This window comes from Macaca mulatta, chromosome 3, assembly GCF_049350105.2.
Source record: "Macaca mulatta isolate MMU2019108-1 chromosome 3, T2T-MMU8v2.0, whole genome shotgun sequence".
Lineage (NCBI taxonomy): Eukaryota > Metazoa > Chordata > Mammalia > Primates > Cercopithecidae > Macaca > Macaca mulatta.
In genome coordinates, this window is record NC_133408.1 from 78,480,982 (window position 1) to 78,496,666 (window position 15,685).

Sequence of the window (15,685 nt, forward strand, 5' to 3'; positions counted from 1 at the left end):
TGGATCCTAGTTAACCTTTAGTTCCTTAAAGCAGCCTGGTCATACCTGAAAATGTGACATCCCAATCAAAGCCTTTGTAATATGTGTTTTTAACTGTGTCTTATTATGAAAGGAAACAGATTCTTATTAATGTTATGCAAATAACTATATTGCCATAAAATAAAAATATTTATAGTTAGTTTCTCAATTCAGAAGAAATCAGAGAGAAAGGTAAATGTTTTGATTTTGCTAACAAAAATATACTTTACTCAATTCCTGCAAACTATAAGTAGCTTAAAAAAAAAAAAAGCTTTCTCGACTCTGGAAAAAGAAACAAAAAATAATTAGCAATGTTTTCAACAAAAAGTCATTAAAAATCATTTTAGTCCTGCATCAGTTGAGTCCCACATAATTCTTTTTCTGCTTGATGTTAGATTAGCAATTTTATGAGTCCAGTTTTTAAAATGGGAGTTATTCAAATTCTTAACCAGTCTAATCGTGTTATCTCAGTGATGTTGGAAAACTGTACTTAAGTGTATTTAAAGTCTATTCCATGAATCTTCTTGAAGACACTTTAGGATTTGCAGAGAGCTTTTGAAGAAAAAACAAAAGCAACAGAATAAAGCAGTAACACATCCAGAATGTTTATTAGGGACCAGTTCTGCAGGCACTTTTGCCTAGCAACTCCAACAATCTCAGACTCCCAGAAGGCGGAAAGATGTTCAGTGCATCAGGTGCTTAAAAAGACAGTTTTATCGTGAAGAAAAGGATTCCTGTCTTGTGGAGGGAAGTGTTTACCAGCCAAGGGCTAATCCTGCAAGCAGCCTCCCACCTGCAGCGTTAACTCTTTTATGCACATAAGCTGATCCTGAATTGTTGCTGGTTTGTGTGTACTTCTGCTGGATGCTCAGAAGAGTATACTTTTGATACAGTGTTTCAGAGAATTTGGGGGATATTTTGACTTAAATTCAGACTTAGTTCTATTTCAGGAAATACCTTCATATGGGTCAGATTTCTGGAGAGAAAAAGTTTTCTTTCTTTGTCCCCAGTCATACTGTGACTCACTACAGTTTCCAGCTCTAACCCTTCAGGTTCAGTTATTCTATGTGATATTTGTATATATTACATATCTTTGATATTATAAGTCATGATATATGTATGTATATATGATAAATGTGTACCTACGCTGATGGATGAATCAGTACAAAAAGCATGTTAGAATTCCTGTTCAGAAATGAAACCTATAGAGGTTTCCTTAGCAATTAGAAGCTGTCTGGTCTCTACTCCGAATACAAAGATGGACGGTAGCTAACTATGTGTACTTAATTTTAGCTTAAATGTGTAGGTAGGAAAGTAAACAATGACTGGGTGCACTTCAGTGTATGCAGGAAGCTTTTCCTGAGCATAATCCAGGAACAGGCAGGGAAGTCTCCCTTGTTGGACAGAAGTAGCAACAGAGCGCCCTGTTTTGGAAGTTGAACTTTTCTGACTTTTGGTATTGTAGTGAATTTCTTTTCATTTTTATTTTTCTTGTGTCATTTCAGTGAGAATTTGGGATGGTTAAAATATATATGTGTGTGTGTGTGTGTGTGTTCTCAGTTCCAGCTGTTGTACTCAACTCAATAAAACTAATTGTGTATCTATTAGAAACGTATTTTTGAATATTGTTCATAATTATATGAATTTAATTTCTTCCAAGATAAATATTTAACTTAGAGAAGTGCTATACCTGAGTTTGAGCAGCATAGTGTTGAGGTTAATAGAATAGGCTCTGGGACCAGGCTCCATAAGTTACAATCTTAGTTTTGAAAGCATAGGCATTGGACATGTGACATAATCCCTGCCTCCCTCAATTTCTTTATGACAGATAGAAAATCTTAATGATGCTGAGAGATTCAAATGAGTCACTATTTGTAAAGTGTCAATCATAGTATTTGGTACTTAGATAAGTGTTGGTACTTAGATAAGTGTTGGTACAAGATAAGTGTTGGTGAACTAAAAATAAATATAATTGTATCTAAAAACATGTGCCAAGAATTTATACCAAGTAATCATATTTCTTAAATAGTTACAATATGTTTGAATTATTTAAGTAACCATTTTTTGTCTTTCTCTTCTTAATTTTTTACAGCTTATCGTGAGCCTCATTATTATTATCAGTTCACAGCTCGATATCATGCAGCTCCCTGCAACAGTATTTATAATATTTCTTTTGAGAAGAAACTTATTCAGATTTTAAGCAAACTGCTTCTTGACCTTTCATGTGAAATTTCCTTACTTAAGTCTGAATGCCATCATGTTAAAATGCAAAGAGCTGGTTTGCAAAATGAATTGTTCTTTACATTTTCAGGTAAGTCTATACAATTTATTAGAAAAGCAAATGGAGAACACATAACTAAGAGTTAAAAAATGTTGTTAATTACTCACAGCATTTTTACAATATAAACACTATACATCTGAATATATTTTGTTCTCTACTTTGACTTAGTGCTATTAACCCCTCAAATAGAATTCTACTGATTCATGTACTAATGAAAAGTTTGCTCTCTCAATAACACTGTTATGATAATTTACTGTAGAGTGGAATTTAGTGTAAGGAAAGTCATGCTATTTAGGTTTAATGATTTAATTTGTAAAATCATCTTATTATAAGATGGGTTAATATCATAGACCAGAGGAAACATTCAGCTTAGTATGCTTTTCTTGATAATGTGGAGTAGAGGCCCAGTATTTTCTGGAAAACAAAGAATTGGACTTTATACTTATACCTTTATATTTATCTTTATATTTATAATGGTTTATGAATGACCACTTAGGAATACCTACCCATGTGTTTTTAAGAGGTCCCAGTGACAGTAGGGCACCCCTCCCCCTTCATCACAAATGTTATTGCTTGCTAGTTTCCTACCTCCTTTTTTAGTTTTTTTTTTTTTTTTTTTTTTAAATCATTATTTATCTGCTATCAGAGTTGGATTGTATTTAACCATTTCTCCAACTTTCCCTTCTGTTTCTTTTTTGGCCATCTAGGATTGAAGTTTTAGAAACACAGTTGAGAGGCATGAAGCTTTAAGGGGAAAAAACAAGAGAAGTTCAGCCTCATTTTCTGTCTTTTATCTCCTTACTTTTCTCCTGTCTTCCCTTCTTTTCTCCTCTCTTTCCTTCTCCTCAGCCCTCCCCTCCCCTCACTACTCCTTTTCCCTTCCCTGCCCTCCCCTCTCTCTCTTCTTCTCCAGAAATACATTGAGAGTTTTTCTCCAGCCCCTGGGTCTGTCTAATAGGTAGATCAGGTCTTAGAAAACCTGAAAGTGTGGCTCTCTTCAGGTTCAGCACTTTGGGAGGCTGAGGCAGGTGGATCACTTGAGGTCAGGAGTTTGGGACCAGCCTGGCCAACACGGGGAAACCTGCCTCTACTAAAAATACAAAAATTAGCCGGGCATGGTGGCGTGGGCCTGTAGTCTCAGTGACTTGGGAGGCTGAGGCAGGAGAATCACTTGAACCCAGGAAGCTGAGGTTGCAGTGAGCCGAGATCATGCCACTGCACTGCAGCCTGGCTGACAGAGTGAGACTGTTTAGAAAAAAAAAAAAAAAAAAAAAGCTGAAAGTGTACTGGAACTTATAAAAGAGATGATATCCAATAGAAATGAAGCATTATGAGACTTGATTTGCATTTCTCCAAAGGCAAATGTTGTTGAGCATCTTTTCATGCGCTTATCAGTCAGTTGTGTATCTTCTTTGGAGAAATGTTTATTCAAGTCCTTTGCTCAATTTAAAATTGGGTTTGTGTCTTTTTGGTGGTGTTGTAAGAGTTCTTTATATATTCTGAATACTGTATTCTTATTAATATGTGATATGCAAATATTTCTTCCATTTTATAGGTTCTTTTTTCACTTTCTTAATAATGTCCTTTGATACCCAATTGATTTTAATTTTGATGATGTCCAATTTACCTGTTTTTTCCTTGTGTTTCTTGTACTTTGGGTGGCGTTTCTAAGAATATGTTGCCAAATCTGAGGTCATCAAGATTTACTCCTTCTGTAGTTTTAGCTATTACACTTCGGTCTAAGATTCATTTTGAGCTAATTGTGTATATAGTATGAGGTATGGGTTCAGCCTTATACTTCATATTTTGCATATGGCTATCTGGTTGCCTGAGAACATTTGTTGGAAGAGACCATTTTTTTCCACATTGAATCGTCTTGGCAACCTTGTTGAAAGTCAGTTAACCATAAATATATGAGCTTATCTCTAGACTCTCAAATCTATTGCATTGTTCTGTATTTCTGTTCTTATGTCAGTATACCATTTTGATTACTGTTTGATTTGTGGCACTTTGGAAATTGAAAAGTGAGAGTCCTCCAATTTTGTTCTTCCTTTTTAACACTGTTTTGGTAATTTGAGATTGTTTTTAATTCCATATGATTTTTAGCATCTCCTTCTCCATTTCTGACAAAAATCACCATTGGCGTTTTGATAGGGATTGCATTGGATCTGGACATAGCTTTAGATATTATTGCCACCTTAACAATATTAAGTCTTTTAATCTGTGAACACAGGTAGCTTTGCATTTATTTAGAACTTGTTTAATTTCTTTCAGTAGCATTTTACAGTTTTCAGTGTATAAGTATAGTGCTGTAACTCTTGACAAATGTATTTCTAAGTATTTTATTATTACTGATGCTATTATAAGTAGAATTTTCTTAATTCCCTTTATACTTTGTTCATTGCTAGTGTATAGAAATACACTAGGTTTTTTAAAAAATGGATTCTGCATCCTTGATTGAATTCCATTGTTAGCTCTAATAGTGTTTTTGGTTTTGTTTTGTTTTTGTGAAATCTTTAATAGTTTTTGTATAGAAGATCATGTTGTCTGTGGATAGCAATAGTTTTACTTCTCCCTTTCCACCCTGGATACATTTTACACCATTTTCTTGCAAAATTGCTCTTGCTTGAACTTCTAGCACAATGTTTAGTAGAAGTGGCAAAATTGGCATCTTTGTCTTGTTCTTGATCTTAGGAGGAAAGCTTTCAGTCTTTCACTGTTGAGTATGATATTTGCTGTGGGTTTATAATGAAAGGATTTTGTATTTTGTTAAATACTACTTTTGTATGAAATGAGATTATCATGTTTTTTTTTATTTTCACCCTGCCTTCTATTAATGCGGTGTACTCTATTTTTATTGTTATATTTTCAACAACCTTTGCATTCCTGGATTATACCCTACTTGGTCATGCTGTATTCTTTACCATACTACTGGAATTGGTTTGCTATTTTTTTATTAAGAATTTTGCATTCATAATGGATATTGGCCTGTAATCATATAATTTTCTGGCATTGGTGCCAGGGTAATGCTAGCTTCATAATATGAGTTAGGAAATGTTACTTCCTCTTCTATCCTTTTGGAAAAAAGTGAAATGAATTTTATTTAATTCTTCTTTACCTGATAGAATTCATTACTGAAGCTTTTGGATTCTGGGTTTTTCTTTGTTGGCAGGTTTTTGATTACTGATTCAAACTCTTACTTAGTTATAGACCTATTCATATTTTCTGTTTATTCTTGAGTCAGTTTTGGTAGTTTGTGTGTTTCTAGCAATTTATTTCATTAGGTTACCTAATTTATTGGCCTACAATGGTTTATAGTGTTCTCTTGTTATCCTTTTTATTTCTGAAAGGTAGGTAGTAATGTCTCTGCTTTGATTTCTCTATGTGAATGTTTGTCAACTTTATTGCATTTTTTCCAAAAACCATTTTTTATTGCTTTTTCTCTTCTCTAGTTTATATATTTTCTACTCTTTATTATTTCCTTCTTTTTGCTAGCTCTGAGTTTAATTCATTCTTTTTCTAGTTTCTTAAGGTGTGACATTAAGTAATTGATTTGAAATCTTTCTTCTTGTTAAGTATAGGTGTTTACTTACACCCATACATTTCCTTCTGAGTACTGCTTTAACTGCAACCCATACTTTTTGGTAAGTTGTATTTTCATTTTCATTCATCTGCAAGTATTTTCTAACTTCCCTTACACTTTTTTTTGACCTGTTTGTTATTTAGAAGTATGGTGTTCAATTTCCACATGTTCGTATACATTCTAGATGTCCTTCTGTTAAGGCTTTCTGATTTCTTTCTTTTGTGGGATAGAAGTCTAGTCCAAATGACCACCAGGATGGCTAAATAGTAGAAAGAAGAGATTTATTGTGACATCAACTTGCAGTTTGGGAAGATATGATCTTTGGTGTGGACTGAAGGCACTCTGTCTTCCAAAGGGAAAGGGTCTGTATTAACAATAGGGTCTTATGTATTCAGCTTGTTTTGGGTAAAGCTATAAATATTTATGAGGGGGGTTGAACACATGTACAATGGGTAGACATATATGTAACTTACGTTCCATGTTCACTTTGGGGTGGGTTTTAGCATTAAAACGAGGTAGAATTTGGCTCTGTCTATTGAAAGGCTGACTATAAAACACAAAGAATTTGTTCAGTCTCTATTAGCTTGCTGAAACTGGCTTAAGGCCTGCAGTTGCCTTTCAGGAAGGAGTTCTTGTAAGGCAGATTCTCTGTCCAGTCAGAATTTTAGTGGTCTCGGTTGTAAATCAGTTAGGAAGGGAATCTGGCAATTTGTCTGATAGCTCCTGTTAAAGGGTTTAGCAAGGTGTGTTTGCATGCGTGTGTGTGTGTGTGTGTGTTTTGTAGCCATAGAAATTTAGGGAATTGACATGCCAGCTGAGCCCTGAACCTTTAGCTCATAGCTAATTTTTGTTTCCTTAACCTTGGGGTCCATCTTAGTTGATAAAGGAGCATCTATTTTTGTTTCTCAGATTACAGAAGCTACTTTATATCATTTTCATCTTCTTATACTTACTGAGACTCTTTTGTGGTTACACATATGGTCTACCTGGAGGAATGTTTCATATGTACTTGTGAAGTATGTGTATTCTCCTGTTGTTGGGTGGAGGGTTCTGTGTATATTGTATAGATCTAGTGTTGTTCAAGTACTCTATCTGCTTATTGATCTTCTGCCTAACTTTTATATTCATTATTGAAGGTGCGGTATTGATGTGTTCCACTATTATTATCTGCTTTTCCCTTCTGTTCTGTCAATTTTTGCTTCATATAATTTGGGACTCTGTTGTTAGAGGCCTATATACTTATAAATGTTATATGTTCTTTAATACATTGGCCCTTTTATCAAAATATAGTGCATTTCTTTGCATCTTGTAACAATTTTTGACTTAAAGTTTATTTTATCTGATGTTTGTATATAGATCTGTTTATATTTTTTGTTTCTTCTTGAGTTTTGATAGTAGTGTGTTTCCAGCAATTTGTGTATTTTATCTAGATTTGATGACTATTTGCACAAAGTATCTTTTTTCATCCATTTACTTTTAATCCATGTTTTTTTTGCTTTTGCACCTAAAGTGAATCTTTTGTAGACAACAGTTAGATCCTGCATTTTTATCCATTATGTCCACTTCTGCCTTTTAATTGGTGTCTTTAAATTAAGCCACTTACATTTAAAATTATTACTGATAAGGGAGGACTTACTTTTGCCTTTTTGCTACACATTTTCTATATTGTGTGGGGTTTTTTTACATTAATTGACTATTTTTAGAGCAGTTTTTACTTTACAGAAAAGTTAAGCAAAGTATAGACACACACATTTTTACATGCATATTTGTATGTAAAAAGTCATTAACAAACCCAAGGTCACTTTTTCTTCTTTGTTTCCAGCTTTCCAATTTTGTGTATTTTACAGGTATCTCTGTGATTATATTATGAAGTTAATTTTGGTTAAAGGTATAAGTCTAGATTTATTTGCATGTGGATATCCAGTTGGTCAAGCATCATTTTTTAAATGACTATATTTTCTCTTTTGAATTGCTGTCTTTTCCTTTGTGAATGATCAATTGAGTATATTAACATGCGTATATTTCTGAGATTTCTGTTCACTTATATTGGTCTCTGTCTGTTCTTTCATCAGTACTATACCGTCTTGACTTCTGTAGTTTTATAGTAAGTCCTCTGTATTTATAGTCAGTCCTCTGTATTTCTTGCCTTTAATAATGTGTTGGCTGTTCTAGGTGTTTTGCCTTTTCATGTAAATTTTAGAAGCAGTTTGTAGATAAGCACAAAATATTTTATTGATATTTTGAGTGTCATTGAGTTTAAAGTACATATCAAGTTGGCAAGAACTGACATTGTAACAATAGTGGATCTTCCTATCTATGAACATGGAATATCTTTTTATTTACTTAGGTCTTTGATTTTTTATCAGAGTTTTACAGTTTTCCTCATATAGACTTTGTACTTATTTTGTTATATATTTCATTTTTGTTAGTGTAGTGGCATTGCATTGTTTTCAAATTACAGTTGTTTATTACAAGTACATAGGAAAGCAATTGACTTTTTAAAACAATTTTTAATTGTATAATTTTAAGATGTACAACATGTTTATATACACACATTTGTACACATTAAAATAATTACTGCAAGTCAAGCAAACTAGCATATCTATTATCTCACATCATTATCTTTCTTTCCATCTCCAACCCATGGTAAGAGCATGTAAAATGACTCTTCTTGCAAGTTTTTAGCATATAATACAGTATTATTAACTAGAGTCCTCATGTGGTACATCAGAACATTAGATCTCTAGATTTATTCATTCTTCTTAACTACAACTTTATTCATTTTGATTCACATCATTACCACGACCCCTGCCCTGCCCCTGGGTAATCACCATTCTACTTCCTGATTTTATGAATTTAGTGTTTTTTTTTTTTTTTCTTAAAGTGAGATCATTCTGTATTTTTCTTTCTGAGCTTATATTATTTCACTTAACATATGTCCTTTAGGTTCATCTGTATTGTTGCAAATGGCAGGATCTCCTTTTTTAAGGCTGAATAATATTCCTCTGTGTGTGTGTGTGTGTGTGTGTGTGTGTGTGTGTGTGTGTGTGTATAATGCATTTATTTATTTATATTTATCCAGTCATCCATCATTGAACACTTAAGTTATTTCCATATCTTGGCTGTTATGAATAATGTTGCAGTGAACATGGGAGCACAGATATATGTATGAGGTTGTGGTTTCATTTCTTTTGGATATGTAGTCAGAAGAGGGATTGCTTGGTCAAATGGTAGTTGTATTTTTAATTCCTTTAGTAACTTCTATACTGTTTTCCACAATTGTTGTACCAATGTACATTCCTACTAACAGTATACAAGGGTTCTAGTTTCTCCACACCCTCACCAGTACATTATCTCTCATCATTTTGACAGTAGCCATCCTGACAGGCATGAGATGATATCCTATTGTGGTTTTCATTTGCGTTTCCCTGATTATTGGTGATGTTAAGCATTTTTTCCTTTTTTTCTTCTTCTCCTTCTGGCATTATCATTTTGTATATTATTCAACTTATGTTATTATTCCACAGTTCTTGGATATTCTTTTCTCATTTTTTTTAAATTATGTTTTTGAGAAATTTCTACTGATGTGTTTTCAAGCTTCGGTCTATTTGATTCTTTCCTCCAGCCCACTGATGGGCTCATCAAAGGCATTCTTCATTTTGGTTAAAGTGATTTTGATATCTAGCATTTCCTTGTGATTCTTAGAGTTTCCATCTTTCTCACTACATTATCCATTCTGTTCTTGCATCTTGTCCCATTTTTTCCATTAGAACTCTTAGCATATTATTCATAGTTATTTTACATTTCTGTACCATAATTCCCAAATCTCTGCCATATCTGAGTTTGGTTTTGATGGTTGCTCTGTTTCTTGAAACTGTGTTTGACTTTTAGTATGTTTTCCATTTTGACTTTTAGTATGTGTGTGTGTGTGTGTGTGTGTGTGTGTGTGTGTGTAAAGCTGACCAGTATGCACCAGGTAGTAAGAAATTAGTTAAATAGTTCTTTTAGTGTGTGATAGTTCTGTTTATCTGGCTAGGATTTGGGCTTTGTTTACTGTTTATTGTAGTACTAGAGGCTACATTTTTTTTTTATCCTCTTGTTTTTGTCTTTCCTATGGTCTTTGGGTAATATGGAGACTTTTTCTTGAGTAAGACTTGAAATGCTTTCCATTATAATACCATGGCATTATACGGAACTCTGTAAATATAGTGGTAATATATGCATGTATGGGGGGGTAAGCATCCTGTAAGTCTGTGATTTGCTCTGTTTTTTCAGAGGGCCTGTGTCCTTTGCCTGAGACCTTCACAAGCGCTTCTCTTTCTTACTTTACACTGAGAAGGCTAGAGAGGGTTTGAATTTGGTATTTCCCTTCCCCCAGGTCATTGAGGCTCTGGTAAAAATGAAACTTTGTTAAGCTATTTCTCTTGAGGCAGGGTTTCCAAAATACTAGTTTTACTTCAGATGCTCTTGTTGTACTTTGGTTTGGTTTACTTCCAACTGGTTACTTTTCTCCTTCCCTTTGCCAGAAGCACAAGGAGATTTTCCTCCAGTCTTAACCCTGAGAACCTGTTGGGTTTCCTAGACATAAAGCTCATGAAAGTTTGGAAGCCCTCGCCTGCCGCCCAAGAATGTGCCCCATTGCAGTTTTAACGGTGGAGCTTGTCCACCCTGAGCTTCTTAGCAATTATAATTTAAATTATCCTGGTAATGGCTCCCATAGCAGGCTTCTGCTCCTGGTAAGTTGTGATTCTCTGTATACACCTATCTGCCTCTACATTTTTGGAAGCTGCAGTTTTCCCAGTAACCTCAATTTTCTGATGGGTCTAAGAAAAGTTGCAGATTTTTTTGTTGTTGTTGATATAGGCCTGACATCTGACAAGTTCCTTAGATGTCAAATAGAAACCAGAAATTGTCTCATATCTTTTTTTTGTTTGATTATCCCTGTTACTACCTTCTTTTGTGTTTAGTTATTTATAGAGTACCATTTAAATTTCCTTTTCATTTCATTTTATTAATATATTTTAGTTACTTTCTTGGTGGCTAACCTGAGAACTGCAATTAGAATTTCAAACTCATAAGAAGCTAGTTTGAATTGATTCCAGCTTAGTTATAATAGTATTCCAAAACTCTGCTCCTGTGAAGGTCACTCCTCTATGTGGTCCCTAATTACATTACTGTATATTGTGTATCTACTAACATTGATTTGTAATTATTGTTTTAGTCATTTGTCATTATTATCATATAAAAAGATGAGTGATAAAGAATAGTGACTTTTATGTTTATCTATATTTACCTTTTATGTTTACCCAGATGTACTCCTATGTAGTTACTTTTGCCAATATTCTTTTTTTTGTGTGTAGTAACAAGTTACTATCTATTCTTCATCAGCTGTTCATTTTTGGAAGACCTTAGATTCTCCTGCATTTTTGAAAGCTTGTTTTGCCAGATACAGGATTCTTGGTTGAGTGTTTTTATTTCAGTTCTTTAAATATATTATCCCACTGCCTTCTGTCCTCTGTGGTTTTTCATGAAAATCTGATGTTCATCTTATTGTGGACACCTAGTATGCGACAAGTTACTTCTTTCTTGCTGCTTTTAAGATTCTCTGTCTTTTATTTTTTAAAAAAATGGTTGCCCATTTATTATAAATGATACTACAGAAAATACAGATATGCTGGCAGATGGAAAAGATGCACAGGGCAAGGCATGTGGGAAGGGGCCTGGAGCTTACATGCTCCCTTTGGGCATGCCACCACCCAGTATCTCTGCATGTTTAGCAACCTAGAAGCTCCTGTCTTTGATTTTTGAAAGTTTCATTATAATTTGTCTCAGTGTGGGATTCCTTGTGTTTACCCTATGTGGATTCTATTTATCTTGTATGTGTTTTATAAAATTTGGGGAATTTTGGCCATTATTTCTTCAAATACTCTTTTTACCACTTTCTCATTTTTCTCTCCTTCTGTGACTCCCATCATGTATATGGTGGTACACTTGATGTTGTTACACAGATGTCTTAGGTTCTCTTCACTTAAATTTTTTTTTCTTTCTTCTCTGACTGGATAATTTCAGTGAACTATCTTCAAGTTCACTAATTCTTTTGCTTGCTCAAATCTGTCATTGAAAATGTTTAGTGAATTCCTCATTTCAGTTGTTACAATTTTCTGCTCCATAATTTTTATTAGATTTTGTTCTGTAACTTAATTTTGCTTTATTGATATTCTCTATTTGTGAAGGCGTCATTTTCCTTATTTTCTTTGATTCTTTGTTCATAATTTTCTTTAGCTCTTTAAGCGTATTTAAGATAGCTGATTTAGCGTTTTTGTCTAGCAAGTCCAATGTCTCTTTCCTCAGGGACAATTTCTATTATATTTTGTTCTCTGTGAATAGGCCATACATTCTTGTTTCTTTATATAACTTCTATTTTTTTTTAAAACTTTACATTTTAAAATATTTTAATGGATACTTTTGAAATCAGATCCTTCTGCCTGTTCAGTGTATTTGGTTGTTGCTTGTGTGGATTGTAGTTGTTTGTTTTATAATTTTCTTCATCTTTTGTCATGTCCTCTGAAGTCTGTCTTCCATTTACTTGAAATTTTGTTACATATTTAACTTTTGAATTCTTTTTAACCTTTGTGGTCAGCTACTGACTTAACAGATATTTTCTTAAATTCTGTGTTGAAGTCATCATTTGTTGACTTTGCATTCACTTGGTTGTTGTAAACATTTGATCATTTTCTGGAGTTCTGACAAAAGTTGATTCTGGCCATTTTTGTTCATTTTTTTTTTCATGTTTCTGTGGAAAGAGGTGGCCAGCAGTTTTCCTCTCTGCTATTTTCGCTGGAGTCATTGCTATCTTCTTTATTTTTTAATCTCATAGAAAACTTATCTTACAAAAAGCTAGGTGATTGTATACAGGATGAGGTTAGTCAGCTAGCCTAAAGAGGGGATATGCAAGAAGCTCAGGAAAAGATAGCTGATGCAGACAACATGAGTGTCGTGTGGTTTGCCTGATATGGTGGGGATGGATGTAGTGTCTGTTGTCTGTTAACACCATTAATACTGGATTTGGGCTGAACCAGTCTCCTAGATATTTGTTACTTTAGCAATCTTTTATGTATACTGATTCTGAAAAGATAGATTAGAAAATACCTTGTATTTCTTTTGATTCTATGTTGTGGTTTCTGACAGTTTTGCATTAGTTTCATGAATAGTAGATCTTAATGAATTTTTAAAATTGCCTTAAACTTTTATAAGGATTCAAAAGTAAGAAAATTTTACATCATCATGATGATTCAATCTCATAATCATGTTATGATGCATTGGTAGACTCAGGTCTGCCACCTTCTGAATTACTTTGTGGACAATCCATTCAAAAGCTGTACCTTAGGTGTATAATATTTAAAAGACCTGGCTACAGTTTACTAGTGCTTTTCATAACTCTACGCATGTTTCTTTTTTTTTCTTTTTTTCTTTTTTTTGAGACAGAGTCTCACTCTGTTGCTGAGGCTGGAGTGCATGGGCATGATCTCAGCTCACTGCAACCTCTGCCTCCTGGGTTCAAGCGATAAAATTTAGAGATTTAACTTTTCTCGGGCCTGGATTTAGATAACTTCATTTTAAAAGGACTGAAGGTAAAAATAGAATATAAATAAAACCTTTTCTCCCCCAAGTCTGTGACCCTAGTTGGACCTCTGTCTGAAATTAACTGATCTAATTTTATAAAATCACTAGGTTGAATTTTGTTGTCTGTAATATTGTATAGTACCTCATAATATCAATTCAGATGGCAAGAGTGAAGTTTCACACCATGTATGGGTTTGGGAAGAATTTGAAAGAAATATGTTGAAACAACAAAATAAAGATTTCCCATTATTCTGGGAATATACTCCACGTATATTCATACTTTTACGATCAATTTTATGATCTTCATATCAATAGTTGTCCATCAGACATATTTTACATGACATACTAGGTAAATGTTGGTAATATAGAGTAAGGATCCCTCTTCAAGATTGTATTATGGTAAAAACAATATGCATATAATAATAGTACAACTTATGTAAATACTGTAGAAGAGTTACCAAGTGTTTTATGGGTTCTGAGGAAGTAAAGATGTTATTAAGGAGATCAACAGTTAAGGAGGCCCGTGAAAAATTACTGGTGTTTTGAAAGAATTCTGTGGAAAATGAACAACTTAAAAGTCATGTACACAGGCATCATAGAGCAATATTTGGAGTCGAATAGCGAATGGATAGCATACAAGTAGAGTTATGGGAAAAACAAAATTGTCAAGATCAGTAGTAAATAAATTATAGAGATTTTGGTTGCTGAATTGAAGTATTTGGTTTTAAACGTATCCTCATAACTGGAAAGGGTGACAGAAATCACATTATTCAGCCCCTTGTTTTACAAATTAGAGTAGAAACCTCAAATGTTATTTTAACATTATACCTATGTTTATTAGTAGACCTCCTATAGAACTCAGGCTAGAAATCAGATTTCTTTCAATGTATTTTTTAAGTCTTGTAGTACAATAGGAACATTTCTCAGATGATCTTGCAGAGACAGTACTCATTTCTACATTGCTAAATTCAATGGGATTTTGTTGATTTTGTTCACTTATGTATCCCAAGCCCCTAGAGTAATTCCTGGCACACAGTAGGCTCCTGGCAATTATTTATTAAATAAACGAATGTGTGTCTGAATATAAATATTCATCATTTTAGTTACCATGGCCGCTACTAAAATCCAACCTCATTTCCCTTTCCAGTATTGTGATCAGAGTTTATCCTACCTCTATCATTTTGCAGCTAGAGATTAAGAATTGAGATAAATGACACACAGTATATTATATAGAGTTAAATACAATATTGAATGAATGCACATAAATGTATACATACCTATACATATGTATGTTATTAAAATTGAAATAAATCTGTTGCTCAGATTTTACAAAATCAACAGCCGAACATTATCAGGAAAGTTGATTAATTCTTAAGTTCACTGAAGAAATAAGGTTGTCCTGATTTATAGAAAGCAAATTATTGACTTAGTTTTTTGCTAAAAAGAGTCATTTAGCACTAGGAAAATTGCTTAATATTTTAATGGAAGAGAAATATTAGAATATCATTTCATTTTTCAAAAGCCAATTTAAATATTGTATCAGAATACATTATACCCATGATAAAATATAATATATTTTCTCAGTTTCATCTCTAGACACTGAAAAAGGACCCAAGCCATGTACAGACCATAATTGTGAACCTTCCAAAAGACTATTTAAGGTATGTTATGTGAGGCTGGTAAAAGGAAAAAAAAAGTTAAATGAACATGCCCCATGAGTAAGTAAGCATCCTAGCTATTTATAAAATACATTGAATCCCCACAATTAAGGATTTCAACAATAAAAATAAAACTTTACCCACTAATAAAAGATAAGACGTTAATAGAATTTATAAAATACTTTCAAATTTAGCCTTTTGTAATGGGTTATATGAAGAATAATGGTTTTTCTATTTGTTTTGCCTTATTTGCTATTGCTAATTAATTTATAACTATTATTCAGATAAAATACTGTCCATGTTACCATTGTCCATCATAAATAACAAGCAAATTTGAACCATCTTTATAATCTATTTTCATATTGCTTTGCTCTATACCCAGCATCTTGTATCTATGCTTAGGATGAAAATGATGCTATATCTTCTCTAGAAGCAATTTAAATTAGTTGTTTTTTACATTATACTTAACATATTGTTCATGTTCAATAAATTTGTGACAATATTTTTCTATGCCTAATTATA

The 15,685-nt window shown here is 33.3% G+C and overlaps 1 protein-coding gene across 8 annotated transcripts in view; it reads left to right on the forward strand.

The window, feature by feature from the left end:
- ZPBP (zona pellucida binding protein) overlaps positions 1-15,685 on the forward strand; it is a 149,374-nt gene that overhangs the window by 59,669 nt on the left and 74,020 nt on the right. For all 8 annotated transcript variants that reach the window (XM_015133559.3, XM_001082779.5, XM_015133560.3 and 5 more), the window contains 2 exons: positions 2,111-2,329; positions 15,090-15,166. In XM_015133559.3, coding sequence (XP_014989045.3) covers positions 2,111-2,329; positions 15,090-15,166 — 296 coding nt within the window. The remainder of the gene's footprint in view (positions 1-2,110; positions 2,330-15,089; positions 15,167-15,685) is intronic.